Source organism: Dermatophagoides pteronyssinus, unplaced genomic scaffold, assembly GCF_027571235.1.
Source record: "Dermatophagoides pteronyssinus isolate colony J.1.1.1.1 unplaced genomic scaffold, Derpt_VIB-CSIC_2022.12 sq0022, whole genome shotgun sequence".
NCBI lineage: Eukaryota > Metazoa > Arthropoda > Arachnida > Sarcoptiformes > Pyroglyphidae > Dermatophagoides > Dermatophagoides pteronyssinus.
In genome coordinates, this window is record NW_027461546.1 from 654,470 (window position 1) to 670,806 (window position 16,337).

General features: G+C 30.7%; 3 protein-coding genes and 1 long non-coding RNA gene across 5 annotated transcripts; 2 read left to right on the forward strand and 2 right to left on the reverse strand.

Annotated features, from left to right (window-relative positions):
• Positions 1–952: 952 nt before the first annotated feature.
• LOC113798185 (uncharacterized) lies at positions 953–5,099 on the reverse strand. Its single transcript, XM_027348682.2, is given in 8 exon segments — positions 953–1,636; positions 1,693–2,153; positions 2,223–2,306; positions 2,371–2,741; positions 2,802–2,991; positions 2,993–3,243; positions 3,313–4,088; positions 4,969–5,099. Coding segments are annotated over 7 exon segments (2,475 nt in total). The 5' UTR covers positions 4,007–4,088; positions 4,969–5,099; the 3' UTR covers positions 953–1,212.
• A 404-nt stretch (positions 5,100–5,503) lies between these two features.
• On the forward strand, positions 5,504–7,013 carry LOC142645788 (uncharacterized). Its single transcript, XR_012846846.1, has 2 exons — positions 5,504–6,193; positions 6,262–7,013. It is a non-coding gene; the product is annotated as an uncharacterized LOC142645788 (long non-coding RNA).
• On the reverse strand, positions 6,922–7,773 carry LOC142645787 (uncharacterized). Its single transcript, XM_075823056.1, has 2 exons — positions 7,365–7,773; positions 6,922–7,287 (listed from the first exon to the last, which is right to left on the reverse strand). The coding sequence occupies exons 1-2, from the start codon at positions 7,674–7,676 to the stop codon at positions 7,018–7,020; spliced, it is 582 nt and encodes a 193-aa protein (XP_075679171.1). The 5' UTR covers positions 7,677–7,773; the 3' UTR covers positions 6,922–7,017.
• Positions 7,774–9,464: 1,691 nt separating this feature from the next.
• On the forward strand, positions 9,465–15,999 carry LOC113797035 (uncharacterized). 2 transcript variants are annotated; one of them, XM_075823054.1, is made up of 11 exons: positions 9,465–9,911; positions 11,050–11,742; positions 11,807–12,393; positions 12,524–13,479; positions 13,553–14,339; positions 14,400–14,470; positions 14,527–14,701; positions 14,761–14,937; positions 14,997–15,115; positions 15,166–15,305; positions 15,377–15,999. In XM_075823054.1, exons 1-11 carry the CDS (start codon positions 9,480–9,482, stop codon positions 15,767–15,769), a joined length of 4,530 nt encoding a protein of 1,509 aa, XP_075679169.1. In that variant the 5' UTR covers positions 9,465–9,479; the 3' UTR covers positions 15,770–15,999. The 2 variants fall into 2 exon arrangements, with proteins under 2 accessions (XP_075679169.1, XP_075679170.1); XM_075823055.1 differs by lacking the exon at positions 9,465–9,911 and adding an exon at positions 10,423–10,461.
• Positions 16,000–16,337: the final 338 nt, after the last annotated feature.

A 16,337-nucleotide genomic window follows, 5' to 3' on the forward strand; every position in this document is an offset into this window, starting at 1 on the left:
ATTTTAAAAAAATGATCAATGTTTTCTCTCGTAATATTTATCGTTTGTTTTTCACTTTTATTCGAATTGATTGAAAAGCAAAACAAAACAAAAAAAAAAAATCGAAACAAAATTATAAAATTATTATGAGATCTGATGGAATCAGAATAGATTTAGCGACTGGGTTTATTTTTTTCAGTCAATGCTGTTGTTGTTGTTGTTGTTGTTTGATGTTAGTATTTTTTTTTTGGTGTTGCAGATAGTATTTGAGGAGATTCTTGCTTGCTTGCTGGATGATGAAAGTTCGTTCAATTCGATACACAGCATCGTCACAAACACACACACAGCACAACACAAATCAACGTCAACTTTTTTTGCTTCTTTTTTAGTGGCTCATTTTCATACCACATATCACAAAAATATACCGCTGCCATCGAAAAAAATGATGAAAAAAAAAATTTTTTTTCTCTTTCCACAATCATCCATGCTACTAGCATAGTTTTTTTTGCTCGCACACTATGCGTAAAAATTAGTGGTTCTTTTTTTTTCTTTCACTTTTTCCCGGTGATAGTAGCATTATATGTGAGAAGAAAAAAAAAATTCATGCTCCTACCTTTTTTTTGGATTATGCTAACGGTCAACAAAAATGTTACACACAAAAAATTATGCGCGCGTTCTTCAACTGTTCTTTTTTTCTTCTTTTTGATCCATGCATGCATGCATGAACGAATAATGGCGCGGCCATTTTTCCTCAATAATCATTTTGTTCATCATCATCATCATTATCATCGTTTTAGTGATGATGATTGTTTCGTTAGTTAAGTATAGCGCGATTTATAATAGATCCAATTAGGTGTAAACAGTATTAAGTAGAAATAGACAACCAAAAAAAAAAAAAAAGAATTCGAATTTGTCGATATTTTTTTTTTAATTTTAATTTAATTTTTGATGGTCAAACAAACAAAAAAAGAAATTATGAAAATGAGGAATTTTATTTTCAGCACAAAAAAAACAGCGAAAAAAAAACGGATCAACATTACATGAGAGCTTTACACAAAAATGAAATTAAGGAATTATTCTTTAAATGGTCGGCCGAATTTGAAGATAGAATTTGCCGTTTTTTTTTGTTTTCATCTTCTTTTTCTTTGAAATGTAAAATGAGAAATCGATTGATGACAATTATTTTTGTTTTGTTTTCAAAATATAGAAATAGATGAGAGATCTATTGATGAACTAATGAAATCGTCGTCCAACACCACGTCGTTCAAATCGACGACCATCACGACGACGATTATCCGGTGATGATCGACGATCATGATTACCGAATGATGGACGTCCACCAAAGCTAGGTCGATGATCACCACCCATATTGTCCGGTCGATGTTTTGTTATTTGATTGAAATGGCCAAATTCACGAGTTCGTCGCATTCGGCCACGTTCAACATCACGCCAATCATTTGGTCGTTTTTTGAAATGATGAATGCCAACATTTTTAGCCACAAACCATCCGTTACGATTTTTCATTAATAAAGATTCTTTTTTCGACAATTCTTGTGTGATAGCCGTACGAACCTCTTCATTCGATAATTTCATAATGTTTTCAACAATACGTGAACCATATTTGTTACATGCAAGCAAATGATATTTACCCAAAAGTCTATATGCAAGAGGAAAAAAAATTAAAATTTTTTCCAAACGATTCGAACAACAAACCTTTCGACTAAATCGGATTTATGTTTCATTTCAACGTCTAATGATTGAAGAAAACTATCAATCACATGACTACCGCTACGATCTTGACAGGTACGCATAAGATTATCAATGGACATAGATAGCAAACTTTTAGATAATTTATATGGATCTTTATAGGTGAACATATGTTGCAACATTAAAGAACCATAAAGCCAAATTTGTGTAGCAAAATTTCGTCGACTATGTGAATCACGACGATCAGTATTTGGTGATGGTTCATAGAATAACATCTGTGGAACTACATTCAATTGTTTATCTTTTGGTTCATATGAATCGAATGCTTTCATCATTGCAGTCACCAATGGTGTTTGCATTTTTGGTTGATCATGACAATTTTTAGCCAAACAAACACCAATACCAGAACGGCCAATTTTAAATAATTCTTTGAGATCAGGAAACAAATCCTGTGAAACATCGCAGAACTAAAATGGGATTAAAAAATGGTCAATCAAAAAAATTCTTGGGAAAAAATATCAACAAAAAAAACTAACCAGATTCTCTTCTTTGATAGCATCAATCAAACGTTGAATGATAAATTGAGAAATTTCATGCCTCCAGAATAATTTCAAATTGGGCTAGAAAAAAATTGAAAATTTTTACTTTAAAAAAATGGCTAAAATCTTGAATCTGAGAGTTTACCTTCAAATATTTAGTCCAAATTTTACTTAATCGTGATTCCGACGCAACCAACAACATAATTTCAACGATATAAGCTCCATTAGCTGATTGACAAATATGATCGCGTATTTCATCCGTAGCGAAAACAATTTCCACCAATTTTTTAACAATCATTTGACATAATTCTGTATAACGAACTCTCAATATAAACAATAAATATAGACCAACACTAGTACAACGTGAAAAAATTAAATCACGACATTCATCTTCAGGTGCATCCAATATGACAGTTTTAGCTAAACGTTTAAGAAAATGTTTTGATGATTGTGGTATTTCTTTGACAATCATATCGCCAGAAATCATTGCTTCAAGATCGATTTTAGCACCAGCAGCTACAAACCAAAAAAAAATTATCAATTATTTTACAAATCAACAATTTTCAATTTGCATACCATTTCCGAAACGCATATTTTTTCGATTCCAACCACGACCAATACGAATACCACCTAATGCTTCCATAGTTGTAATCAATAAATGATTTTCACGTTCAGTCGATTCATTTAAAAATGATTTTAAATTATCGATAACAAATTTAGCAACACCATCCATCCATTTTATAATCCATTTAGCCGTATCGGTTTCCAAAATTTTTTTGTTTAGCCAATTCTTTCATTAATATATCATAACTACTTTCCAATACAGCATGTGTATTAACATCGGTTGCCCATTCAATTGTAAATAATTCTGGTGATATTTTATCAATAATTTTCCGTGATTTATTAAAATCATTCATATTTTCCAATAACCAAACTAAACATGCTGATGAATGTCGATATTTGCATAGTTTAAATTCTTTTCCTTTAATATTACCCATAAGATTTTCGATAAAAAGTTCTAGATTTAGCAATAAAAATATCAAGAGATTAATTTTAAAAAAACAAACAAAACAAAAACAAAAATTACCTTCATCAGTTGGATCATGAAATTTGTCCTGTGCTCTACGATGCATTCGTTTAAAATATGAATCATCATAATCTTTATTATCTTTTGAAATTGAGGAATCCATTTTTCCGCTACCCCCACTACTGGATTTACTTGATGGTTTTTTCTTCATTTCTTTATCATCTTTTTTCGAAGATGATGATGGTGATGATGTTACTTTTTTTGGTGATAATTTTGATTTTGAATCTGATTTATTTTTCGAAGTTTTCAATTCATCTTTAATTTCAATTTCATCACCAACATCATCATCATCATCATCATCATCGACCATATCATCGTCATCATCATCATCACCACCATTATGATAATTTCCATCATTTGTATCTTCGTCGTCATCATCATCATGATCAACAACATTCGATTGATCGTTGATTCCATTCGGGTGATTCGAATCATCATCATCTTCTTTATCAATAACATCATTATCATCTCGAATATTTATTGTCGAAACTTTATTATCATTATTATTATCATCATCATTGTCATTGTCAATGGTAGACATTTCGTTGATTATTTCTTCACCATCATCATTATTTAATGAAGAAATTGATTTTTCTTCTTCATCTTCAACAATTTGTTGTTGTTTTTTAACTTTTTTTGCCGCTGTTGTTTTGGCCGTTGTTACTGATTTTCGTTTTGCTCGTCGTGGTGGCATGGTGATTTCGTTTTTTTGTTGTTGTTGTTGCTCAAAACAAAAAAAAAGAATATATTCTGTGTCAATACCTTTTTATATTCGGCTAAAGAAATAATAGAATTGATTAGCATTCGGTAAAATTTTGTAATCTAATCCATTTTGGTAGAAGATAATAATAGTAGTAGCAGTAGAAGTAGAAGAACGCAATAGGTTTTTATAGACAACAATCAATAAGGCAAAACGAAAAAATAAAAATAAATTTCGAATGACAAATGATTCTCTCCTCTTCAGCATTTTTTTCACAATATTATTCGAATATCCCGAATCAGAATCAAAATATAAAAACAAAATTTACTATACCCCATTAGTGTGTGTTTGGCCCAGTTTTTTTTATATCGAAAATCGAAAACTCAAAGATTTGTAGGCACAATTTTAATATAATAATAAACAAACAACAACAAAAAATTCTCAATAATTTTTTTTATATATATTGTAAAAAAGGGGGCCATCATTATTTATCAATATATATTATTTTTATAAAACATTAATTTCAATACCGTTGGCCACCATTTTAGTTACATTAAATAGTATTTTTGTTTTACAAAAAATTCTCAAATTTTTTGTAAATATTAATTTGGTATTGATCTTGTAATGATGATCATCATCATTATCAATATTATTAATCACCATCATCATTTTTTTACAAATTTTTAAAATCGTTTTCTGTAACGAATGGAATAATTATGGTTTTGATTATATAATAATGGAAGAAGCAATTTATAAAAAAAAAAAAGAATTTTGTAAACAGTAAAATGATAAAAATTCGCAAATAAAAAAAACTCATTTTTGGTCAATCGATTTTTTTAGAATAACTATAATAGTTAACAATGGGGGCATTTACGGATAAAAAAAAACTTTTACCAACAATACGATTTGATTATCATCAAAATCAATTTTAAATAAATAAAAAAATTGTGACTTACTTTTTTTTGGATTTGAAATTTTTAAAAAAATTTTAAAATATAAAATGACGAATCTTTAAGTTTGATTCGTTTTTCAAATGTGAAAGTAAAGAATAAAGCATGTAAAGCATCAAACTCAAGTAAAATGAAACAAACAACTCAATTTACTGAGCCAAATAGAAACCAGAAAACCATTCATAAACACTATGAACCGGAGAACCAGCGCTGGCTAGCGGAATGCGTGAAAACAAAATCGAATCGAATCAAATCGAATCGAACGTCATTTTTTTTTCTTCCATGGGTTTGCTTCAAGTGTCATCTGTCCACCAAGAATGGTATTATTAGAGGATTTTTTTTTTGATTTTTGATTTTGAAAAGATTCAATTTCCAAATATGGGCGTCCAAAAGTTTCAAAAAAACAAACAACAACAACAACAAAAATCTTTTAAACGATTCGATCATATGATTTTTTTAATGACGAAAACGATTCTATTGATAATCATCATTATTATTCAAAATCAATCAAAACAAAAAAAACGAAGATATTTATCTTGTTTTTCATTTTCATATTTCATTTCATGAATTGCTGGTTTGTCATCGTCATTTCTATTTATATAATTCCTGTATCCATTTCAATTGAAAAGATTGCTGCTGAAGTTCTTTTCTGGAGAAAAAAAGCAACGAATATTTCAATTGCAATTCATAAATGTGTGACCCATCGATTGATCATTTTAATAATCATTATTATTATTATTAAATCAATGAATGAAGAATCAAAAACAATCAAAATGACCATGTTTTTTTCAACAACAAAAAAAACTCGTGTTTTTCAATGATTTATCGATTGAACAACAACAAAACAGCAGCTACGAAAAACAACGAAAAAAAATGAATAATGAATGGTTAAATGATGCTTCAAGGATTGGACAGTGGTCACTAACTGTGTTGATGTGTGTTTGTAATGAATATACGATGAAGAACATCTACAAATAGTAGACAAAATGATTATTAGCCAGAAAGAAGAGAGAGAGAGAAAATGAAAAAAAACATGATTACCATATAGACAATAATGAACATCATTATAAAAAAGTTTTTTTTTCACTGCATACTAATCATCATCTATTATCATCATCTAACTGGCATTTAGCAATTGATTTTTTTGGTTTCCATAAAAAGAAAAAACAATAGAATCGATTATCAATCGAATTGATCAATGTCAATTCGTAACGACGGTAGTATTTGAAAAGTAAGTAACGAATAATCACTGTGGTTTTTGTGTTTTAAAAAGAAAATTTTTTTGTTGTTTTTTTAAAGAAAATTTAATGATGAAAATCAATGGTTTTGGATTATGGATTTTCGTTAAATTCACATTCCATCATCAGCACATATATCACTGACAGAAAAAAAACGAAACATCACTTAATAATGAACACAGCGTTAAGGAATCTTCATTTTGCTTTCACTCAAAAATCCATTTTCATTATTGAAAAAAAAAGATTAAAATTCCTCCCCAAAAGACGTTAATAGTTTCTTTCTCGGCGGAACAAACTTACTTATAAATGCAGATGATGATTATGATGATGAACATTGGCTAAAATCATTGTATGATGATTATGATGATCATTGGCATTCGAGTGTCACCACCATCGAAGTCAAAATAGAAAATGGAAAATCAACAAAACAATGACACAAGTGATGATCACTTTTTTGTTGTTTCAATTAGTGATTAACCTTGTGGCTGTCATCATCATCAATGTTGATGATGATGATGACAACGGCGGGTAAATCAAATTGAAAAATCAACAATCATCACCCATCAATATGAATGATTAGACAATCTTTTTTTCCATTAACTGATTGTGATTGATTAAATCAATAACATTTTGTGAAATTAGTCAATCCTTGTCGTTGTCGTGATCATCACATAATCATCACTGTTAATGGAACATTTTGTTGATCAAAACAAACAGAAAAAAACAAAAACTTTTAATTTATTGTATCATTTGTAATTTGTAATATTGAAAAAAGGAAAAATAAAAACAGATGATTTTGTTGTTGTTTTTTTTTCTTTTATGGATTATTTCTCGAATTATATCTATCTTTAAGATCAATAATAAAAAGTATAATAAGACCAATCATTGACCAATGTATTAAACAAATAATAAGAAATGGTGTATTTAAATCAAAATCAACAATCATTATTGTTAATGCATGAATAATTGAATAAATTATATAGATTATTGTTAGATAATAACCTTCAATTATAGATGCTAATAAACCAATCATATTGAATAATATAGCAGTTAAACTTGTACCAAGTGCCAATGTTATTATATATCGCTATTTGTAAATTGGAAAAGAAAATGATAAACATTAATAAAGAAATGATAATGTTTTTGTATCAAAATGATATTTACCCGAATAAAATGTTTATCAACATAAAAAAATCTTTTCTGTAATTCAATAGATGATTGTTCAGGCATACGTAATGCAACTAATAATTGAAATAATTGTATTAGAATACTACATACTGTCCAAATAATAATTGCCCATTTTTTTAAAACAAAATAATGTTCTGGTTGTACAAAATTAATTGATAATGATGTTGATGATGATGTATTTGAAATTGGTGAATCACTACACGAAATACGTTTATTATTATGATCATTATTATTATTTTGTTGTTGTTGTTGTTGTTTATTTTGATCAATATTTAATGTTTCATTCATGATTATTCCATTAGTCAAAATATGTTTTCATTTCAAATCAAAAAAGAATTTCAATCCAAAATTCATATTTGGAAACAAAAAAAAAAAAAAATCGAACAATAATAGACCATCATTAGAAAAAAATGTTGAATTAAATTTATTTAAGAAAAAATTTTAGAATTCGATTTTTTACTTTTTAAAAATTCGATTACTATTTCGACTCTCGTTTGTCGAGTTGGTCACTTATTTAACGTTCGATTTTTTTTTTTAGTGCCGAAATCACCTAAATTATGTTTGTTTTTGCTTTTCTAGTTTTTTAAGGTCAAAGACAATTTCATTCAATTAATTTCGTGGTCAGTTGCTGGCACAAACTTTGATTGAAATTTGATGATGGCTCAATAGATGATAATGATGATAATAATAAGAAAATTATTCCATCAAACTATCATTCAATCCATATGTTTTTCTCATGACTAATGAAAATTATGTATATTGAGAAAATTCTCATGGCTAAAATAATCATCAATGAAGAATCATTATCATCAACAATGTTAATCATATATGAATGTATCTAATGGCGATTGGCATCTTCAACGTAGGTGCATATTGGTCAATTTTGTTTTCGAAAATGATTCAAGTGAATGGCACCTGGCAACATGGTCGAAAAAAAATCAATAAGTACATCGTGTGTCATCAGGAAATGGATGCACCCACGTCATCATCATTCATTTGAATTTAGTTCGTTCGTTCAAATCATCAAGCACTTTTGTTCGTTAAATTGATGATACTTTTATATTCGTAATCATTGAAATTGATGGTCAATGAATTGTTGAATGAAAATGAATTAGTTGCCTATTTTGAACGCCAAACCTACAGTCAAATTTAAAATGATCGATTATTATCTAAGCGAAAGCTATTTGATCAATCAACAAAAACTGGTTATTCACCCGAACAGGTCTTTTCCCTTTCATTCAACAATCATCTTCATCGTATCGCATGTCCATTGATTGTCCAAATTGAATATTAACCCCTCGAATGATGATAGTGAAAAGAAAATCTAACCTGGTCAATCAGGTGAATGAGAAAGGGCAATGAAAAGTTAAAAAAAATGTTGTTTTTTTTCTGGTTACTGTTCAAGATTCTGTACAGACATTCATCATCAATACAGGTAAGCCAGCCAATTTGACAGGTACTTGTCGTCATTGTCGTTATAATTTCTTGTTTGATTTCATGTAGGTATATTCTGTGTAGTTTTTTATTATGCTGATAGTGTTTTGGCTTCCAATGGTAAGACATCATCATCAGTGAAGAATGGATCACGTATATGTCCAATTCACGATGGCAAGTCAGTGAACAAGTTCATTCAATGCCAACCAGTGAAGCGCTAAAGACAAACATAATCTTGATCGGTGTATGTATGTTTTTTCAAACAGACAAACAAACACAACATTAACATCTGCGACGAAGTACAGTGTTGTTTTTCTGTATTTTTAAAGAGAAATTTTTGCTAATATTAATGATGGAACCGACAGTTCCAACCGAAACCGAATGAAGAAAAGAAAAACATCAAATCATCGGTTGTATTCAAAAGAAGAAGAAGAAGAAAAAATTGAATTTCATTATTCAGTATGTGATCATCATCATCATCAGTATCAGTGAGTGTTAACAGCTTTGGGTTTACATATCCATCCATCGATTGATTTTATAGTTTTTTAAATCGATCCTTCTTATTTTTCCTGAAACAATTTAAAACTGTGAATGTGATGCTATTTTAGTGAAATTTTTGTTTCAAATTACAATCAGCTTAATAATAATTAAAAAGAAATGAAGAGTGTTATTCTGGTCAACGATAATTCTAATCGAAAATCATCACATTTGGATCTTGATACTGATCATCATCATCATAATCGACAATGGTCATCAGTTAATCAATCAATGGCTGAACCATTTTCTCATCAAGGATTATCATCTTCAATTCAACAAAATCGTCATTTTAATCTTACAAATAATAATAATAACGGTAATAATTGTACATATCATCATCATCATAATCATCATGCTTATCATCATTCAATAATCAATACTGAACAAAAATCAAACAATAATCATGATGATCATCATATAGAAGGTTCAATACTTCGATTTATAAATCCACCATCAACATCGGCCAGTTATAATTTAATTAAATCAGACAATCAACAAATTAATAATCATCGATCATATCCGAATTTATCAACAGCCATCAAACAGCAACAGGTATTTTTTTTTATTTGTATTTGTTCATTCAATCGGAACAAGTTGATCAATTGATTTTTTTTTTTTTTGTTGATTATGATTCTACCCTTTTTTTTAATTTTGTCATTGGCAATAAGCCCATTGTGAATTGGTTACGGAAGTATAGCCAATGAAATAGGAATCAATAATGTTATATTCTGGTAAAATATTATATATTCATTGTTGTTTTTTGGGTGGAATTTAATATAAGGATTGTTAATTAAATTTTGTCATCATCATCATAATCAAAATCAATGTTTGTGTTAAAGATTTCCTCGTTCTCATGCCAACAACAAAATAAAAAAACTAATTATGAGATGTCATCAAACAAACAAACAATTGTTCCCACGTGATGATGATGATGACAATATTTTATCCGAAAATCATAACTTTGATATATGTGGATGTCATACTGCCAATGACCTTGCCTTGTTTTTGTTGTTGAGCTGATTTATCCTTTTTGATGAATAGAGTGTTGTAGAAAAAAAACCATCATCAATATGTCAAAATGAAAAAAAGTTATAGCACAATTGTACGATTAGCGACAAAAAAAATAATATTAGTATTGTTGACTATAAAAGGAATATGATGATTCTATTTTAGAAAAGTTTAGTTTGGTTTGATTCGATCATCATCGATCATTGCAATTTGATTGCATTGAATTTGATGTTTGGTTGTTTACAAATTGTTTTCAATTGATTTCATGAATGCGATTCATTCATTTTATTAAATGCACTCAGCTGATCAATGTGAATCGAATTGTCGTTAATGATTGTTGATATTAAAAAAAACAGAAAATTTTGAATAACAATCATATTTATGACTGATGATGATATTTTAGTTTTTTTTTGGGAATGATGATATGACAGTGGTGATCGTCTAAAAATTGATGGCCATAATAAAATAATAATAACACAGATGACTTTCATTAGTTTTACTAATTACTATATTAGATCCTGAACAAAAAAAAAACATTTGTCCATTCTTTTTTGTTTTTTTTCGGCCAATTTTAACACTTATTATATATGTGATCAATGTCAAAAATAAACAATAGAAAGCCATATATTTCATGTTTCGTATTTCGTATTAAGAGTTGTTGTTTTTACCTTTTTTTCAACAGATCAATGGAAGATTAGATCTTTCATTTACTAAATGTCGATTTCCAAATGATTACCTTCCTTATGCTTCGAATGCAAATAATGTTGAAGAACTTATGAAAAAACGTTCCAACTCTATCGATGTGATTGGATCTTTTACTAAAGATGAACATGATCGTTTTGTCATGAATGATTCGTTAGGCGAATCAACATCCATGACAAAAACAAAACATCTGGATCCATCCGTACTACAACCACGATTAGAATCAACATTTTCAATGACTAGCTCATCATCTTCATCAACTTGTACATCAACTATGTTCGATACTGACCATGACCATAATGGCCAACAAAACAATGACCATAGACGTCGAACATTTATCTGGACATATCCATTTATCGGTAACGGTCATTATCGTCCTCCATGGTCATGTGGTCATACACATGATAGTCATTCATCAAAATCTTATGGTCTCATTCGTTCTTGTGGATGTTGTTTATTGATTATGTTGGTAGCAATCATTTTATTATCATTATCCATTGTTCTTGGATTCTCACTTTATTTGGCTATTGTGACAAATTTTTTGACCGAACAAACATTTGCCTATGGTATAAGTGGAAATTTTCGTATTGTTTCCGGTGATTCTTTTACTATTCGATTGTTGAATCAAACATCATCAGAATTTCGTAACAAAGCTACGCGCTATGAACGAATCGTAAGTATACCTTTTCTTTGAATCATAACCTGACCGAATCCTTCCTTTAAATTTTCATCATTAGATTGAACATATATTACGCCATAGTTTGTTGGCTGATTCTTTGCTATATACGGAAATCTATACTTTTCGTCAGGGTAGTTTGCTTGTATTTTTTCGTTTCTATTCACAAAAACTACCACTTGATCATGCTTTAGCAATTCAAAAATCGAAAACAGTTATTAATTTTGGTACCATTGAAAATGTATTACTCGATGATCAAGTCATTATAGCTAGAGTCAGACAAGTATTATCACATTCATTTCAACAGCAATGGTCAAATGCAACCAATAATAATTCACTAAAATTAGACATCGAATCAATCAAACTGTCTACTTTTGAACGTTTGACTGAACCTCAATATCGACAGCGATTGAAACGTAGATTAGAAAATCTAATCAACTTGGAACCTGATTCAATCAATAGAATGGATAATCAGCTTCATATACCAGAACATCTTGATTCGAATGATAAGATCATAACCACCACCACCACCACCGTCGCCACCACTACTGCCAATAAGATTGTGGAAAATTTAACAATCACACCGATTATCAATATCGAGATCTCAACAACATCGAAACCGATTCCAGAAACGATAAATGAATCGAGGTAAGAGGTCATTTGCATACACACACTGTCAATAATGACAAAAAACAAATTTTCTTCCTGAATGACACGCACGCAAACATTGATTGTGTGTATTGGATTTGCATTTTATTTTATTTTACTTTTTCCATAGCTCAAATAAAACATCATCAATTTCACAAGTTTCAATTGAAAAAATTTTGCCAACAACAAATAAACCTTGGATCGTCATGACTGATAATAAAATCATCATTAATACTAATAATGTCAACAATAATGTTACGAAACCGACAACAGTTATGCAATCATCAACAATGTCTGAATTAGAAAATCCTATAGAACAGAACAATATTTCTAGTCAATTGACCACTAACCCAACGATCACCACAATTTCTCCAAATGATGATTCGATACCAGCAATGGACAACACGACTATATCATTTCAAGACATGACTACTTTGAATGCTGATACAATTCAAGATAAACCAATTGAATCTAGAGAAGAACCAAGTGATTATGATTCTAATATTCAAACACAATCAACATTAAACCAATGGAATTCTTCGCTACAAAATAACACAATCGATGGATTTATTATTGACAATACTCCGACTATTGCTGCTTTTGATTCTAAAGTCGACACTAGCAAGAATTTAACGGATAAGATTCTGATCGTATCGAATGATTCATTTGATCTGTATTCATTGGGTCATGCTAATCATACCGTTTCATCAATTCTTGATTCTGTCAATGAAGATTATGAAGAAGATGATGATTTAGAAGATGAATTCAAATTAAAACCAGTGTCGAACAATGGTGAACAAATATTTACAACCGAACCAACAAATTCAAGTATTAACAATTCGAATGAAACTGATGTTGCAGCTTTGATTATTATTGAAAATGAATTTACTCAACCCGTATCGACAACGCCGATACCAACCGAATTGCCATCGACTGAAAAGTCTATGTATAAATCAACGATTCCTGTGTTAGCATATGGAACGCGAATTTCAAAGAAGCTGATCAACCACAAAAAACATAATCAATCTAGTCACGAGGGCAATGCTCTTCATGGCTCTTTCTACTACTACAATTCTATTGATAAAGGTGATCATTTTTCATTTCGGTCAATCTGATTTTACGTTATTATTTTTTCTTTAACTTTTTTCTACACACACAGTTCCCAGACCAGTTATGAGGACAACAACAACAACGACGACAACAACGGCTGCTCCAAGAATCGAGTGTACAACTAACGAATTCGCATGTTTGAATGCAAGTCGTGGCAATAAATGCATACCATTCGAATCAATTTGTGATCGTATTTTGGACTGTCCAGATAGTTCAGACGAACTACATTGTCGTTGTGCTGATTATCTGCTTCGTGATGAAACACACCGACATAAACTTTGTGATGGTGTTATCGATTGTGCTGATCTCAGTGACGAAACTATTAATTGTGGTCCTCGCTGTCGAGAGGGAATGTTCGTCTGTCATGGATTATCAAATCAATGTATTGAACGATACCAAGTTTGTGATGGTAACAATGATTGTCTTAATGGTGATGATGAACAGAATTGTATCGCATTAGTCGACGACCAAGAACAAACAAAAGATATGATTTCACATTCATTTATGGAGAATCATAATCCAAAAGGTGTACTTCATATTCAACATCAAGGTGTATGGGCACCTTTATGTTTTGATTCTTATGATTTAGATACCGATAACTGGATTGATCATCATTATGATAATGAAAGCATCGAAGCGAATGCCACATCGATATCGATCTCATCGATGATTCAAATTGATGATATGGGTCAAGCTGTATGCAAAGCTAATTACTATGTTCAACTTGAAAAGATTGATATCTTGACCATACAAAGAAACAGTTCTTTCAACAATCTAACACAATTCTTTGCTATCAATTCTCGATTACCCAGTACATCTAAACCAACTTTATCGATGTAAGTTTGTCATTATTGATATGGAGTTTAGCCTGATTTACTGAATTCTAATATATTTAGTTGGAGCAGTCTGTTTGAAAAGGTTGCATGTCCAGGACGCAAAGTAGCTCGAATCGAATGTTCAACCATAGGTTAGTAGTCATTTTATGATCAAACATTGACATTGATTGCGGTTGTGACTTGACAGAATGCGGTGTACGGCCAATGAGTTCTAAACTTCAAAGGCGAATTATCGGCGGTAAATCATCATCGTTTGGATCGTGGCCTTGGCAAGTGGCATTGTATCGTGAAGGAGAATTTCAATGTGGAGCCGTTGTCATTGATTCTCAATGGCTGCTAACTGCTGCTCATTGTTTTTACTCGTAAGTAGTTTACGTGTTTCTGTACAATTTCTTTTCAAACATTGAATACCGGATTACAGAACACCAGGTGCATTTTGGACTGCCCGAAGTGGTGTTCTTCGTCGAGGAAGTCTACAGAGAACATTGTACGAAGAAATTCGTCGCATCGATCGAGTGATTATTCATCCTGATTATGTAGATAGAGGATTTCTTAACGACATTGCTCTACTTCATCTGGACAAACCATTACAATACAGGTAAGCATCAATTAGAATGCAACAAAAAAATTTGATTTTTTTTTGAATTTCAATTCAAGTAAGTACATCCGACCAATATGTTTGCCCGACGAAGAAGATAGTCACATTGATCGTTGGAACAATCAATTATGCACAACAGTTGGCTGGGGTAAATTGTATGAACATGGGCGTATATTCCGTAAGTCAAAAACTATTCTAACAATACTCAAATACTAAAAAATTTGGTAGCTGATACTTTGCAAGAAGTAACACTGCCTATTATATCGACTGAAGAATGTAGGAAGCGGACGTTATTCTTGCCTTTGTACAAGATTACTGATAATATGTTCTGTGCTGGTTTTGAACATGGAGGTCGTGATGCTTGTCTGGTACGCGATATCATGATCAATGTGAACACTAATTAATAAATTTTCTTTTTATCGTTCGAATCATCGTAAAGGGCGATAGTGGAGGACCTATTATGTGTCAAAAAGCAAATGGCAAATGGATTTTGTTGGGTATAACCAGTAATGGTGATGGTTGCGGTCGTGCTGGTCGTCCGGGAGTTTATACAAAAGTTTACAACTATTTAACCTGGATACATTCTATTATGGCAAAAGACTATCGTATAAATCATGAATTCGAATCCAATCCGAAGATGGCCATGTTGGTGACGGGCAAACAAGTAGACGAACCACATAGGCCATTTAAGAATATGGCCGTGCATGATAAAGCATGTGAAAGTGGTCATCGATGTCCATTGGGAAAATGTTTAAAACGACATCAGATATGTGATCATATCATCGATTGCCTCGAAGATTCATCCGACGAAAGATATTGTACTCATAACTGAATTCTTTCATTTTATTCATACAAATTCTTAGTTCCTATTTATTGGTGTAAGGTCACACTTATTTTATCCTCTTTTTTACCTAATTAACAAATGTACATAGACAAACTTGATGTATCAAACAAAATTTTAATTTTGATGCAATTATCGTACAAATTTGAATGATCATCGACAGATGGCACTTCTAGGGTAATTGGAATATGACTAATAAAATTTCGTAAAAATCAGAGAAACTTATTTGTTCACTTAAAAATTTCTCCCTTAAATTTGGCTTTAAAGGGAAGCGTGTGTACTAGTGCGTTACTATGAAAATCAAACCTAACCTCACTGAACTATGAATCACAGTCATCATGGTCATCAACCTAACCTCACTGAACTATAGATCACAGTCATAGTCATGGTCATCAACCTAACCTCACTCAACTATAGATCATAGTCATAGTCATGGTCATCAACCTAACCTCACTCTACTATAGATCATAGCCATAGTCATGGTCATCAACCTAACCTCACTCAACTATAGATCATAGCCATAGTCATGGTCATCAACCTAACCTCACTCTACTATAGA

Excerpts from the sequence above, each read along its gene's own strand:
- LOC142645787 (XM_075823056.1), bottom strand. The coding sequence starts at position 7,676 with ATGAATGAAACATTAAATATTGATCAAAATAAACAACAACAACAACAA. Across the intron at positions 7,288-7,364 it reads TTGATAAACATTTTATTCGG|CGATATATAATAACATTGGC; the intron begins GTAAATATCATT and ends ATTTACAAATAG.
- LOC113797035 (XM_075823054.1), top strand. The coding sequence starts at position 9,480 with ATGAAGAGTGTTATTCTGGTCAACGATAATTCTAATCGAAAATCATCA. Across the intron at positions 9,912-11,049 it reads CAGCCATCAAACAGCAACAG|ATCAATGGAAGATTAGATCT; the intron begins GTATTTTTTTTT and ends TTTTTTCAACAG. Across the intron at positions 12,394-12,523 it reads GAAACGATAAATGAATCGAG|CTCAAATAAAACATCATCAA; the intron begins GTAAGAGGTCAT and ends CTTTTTCCATAG.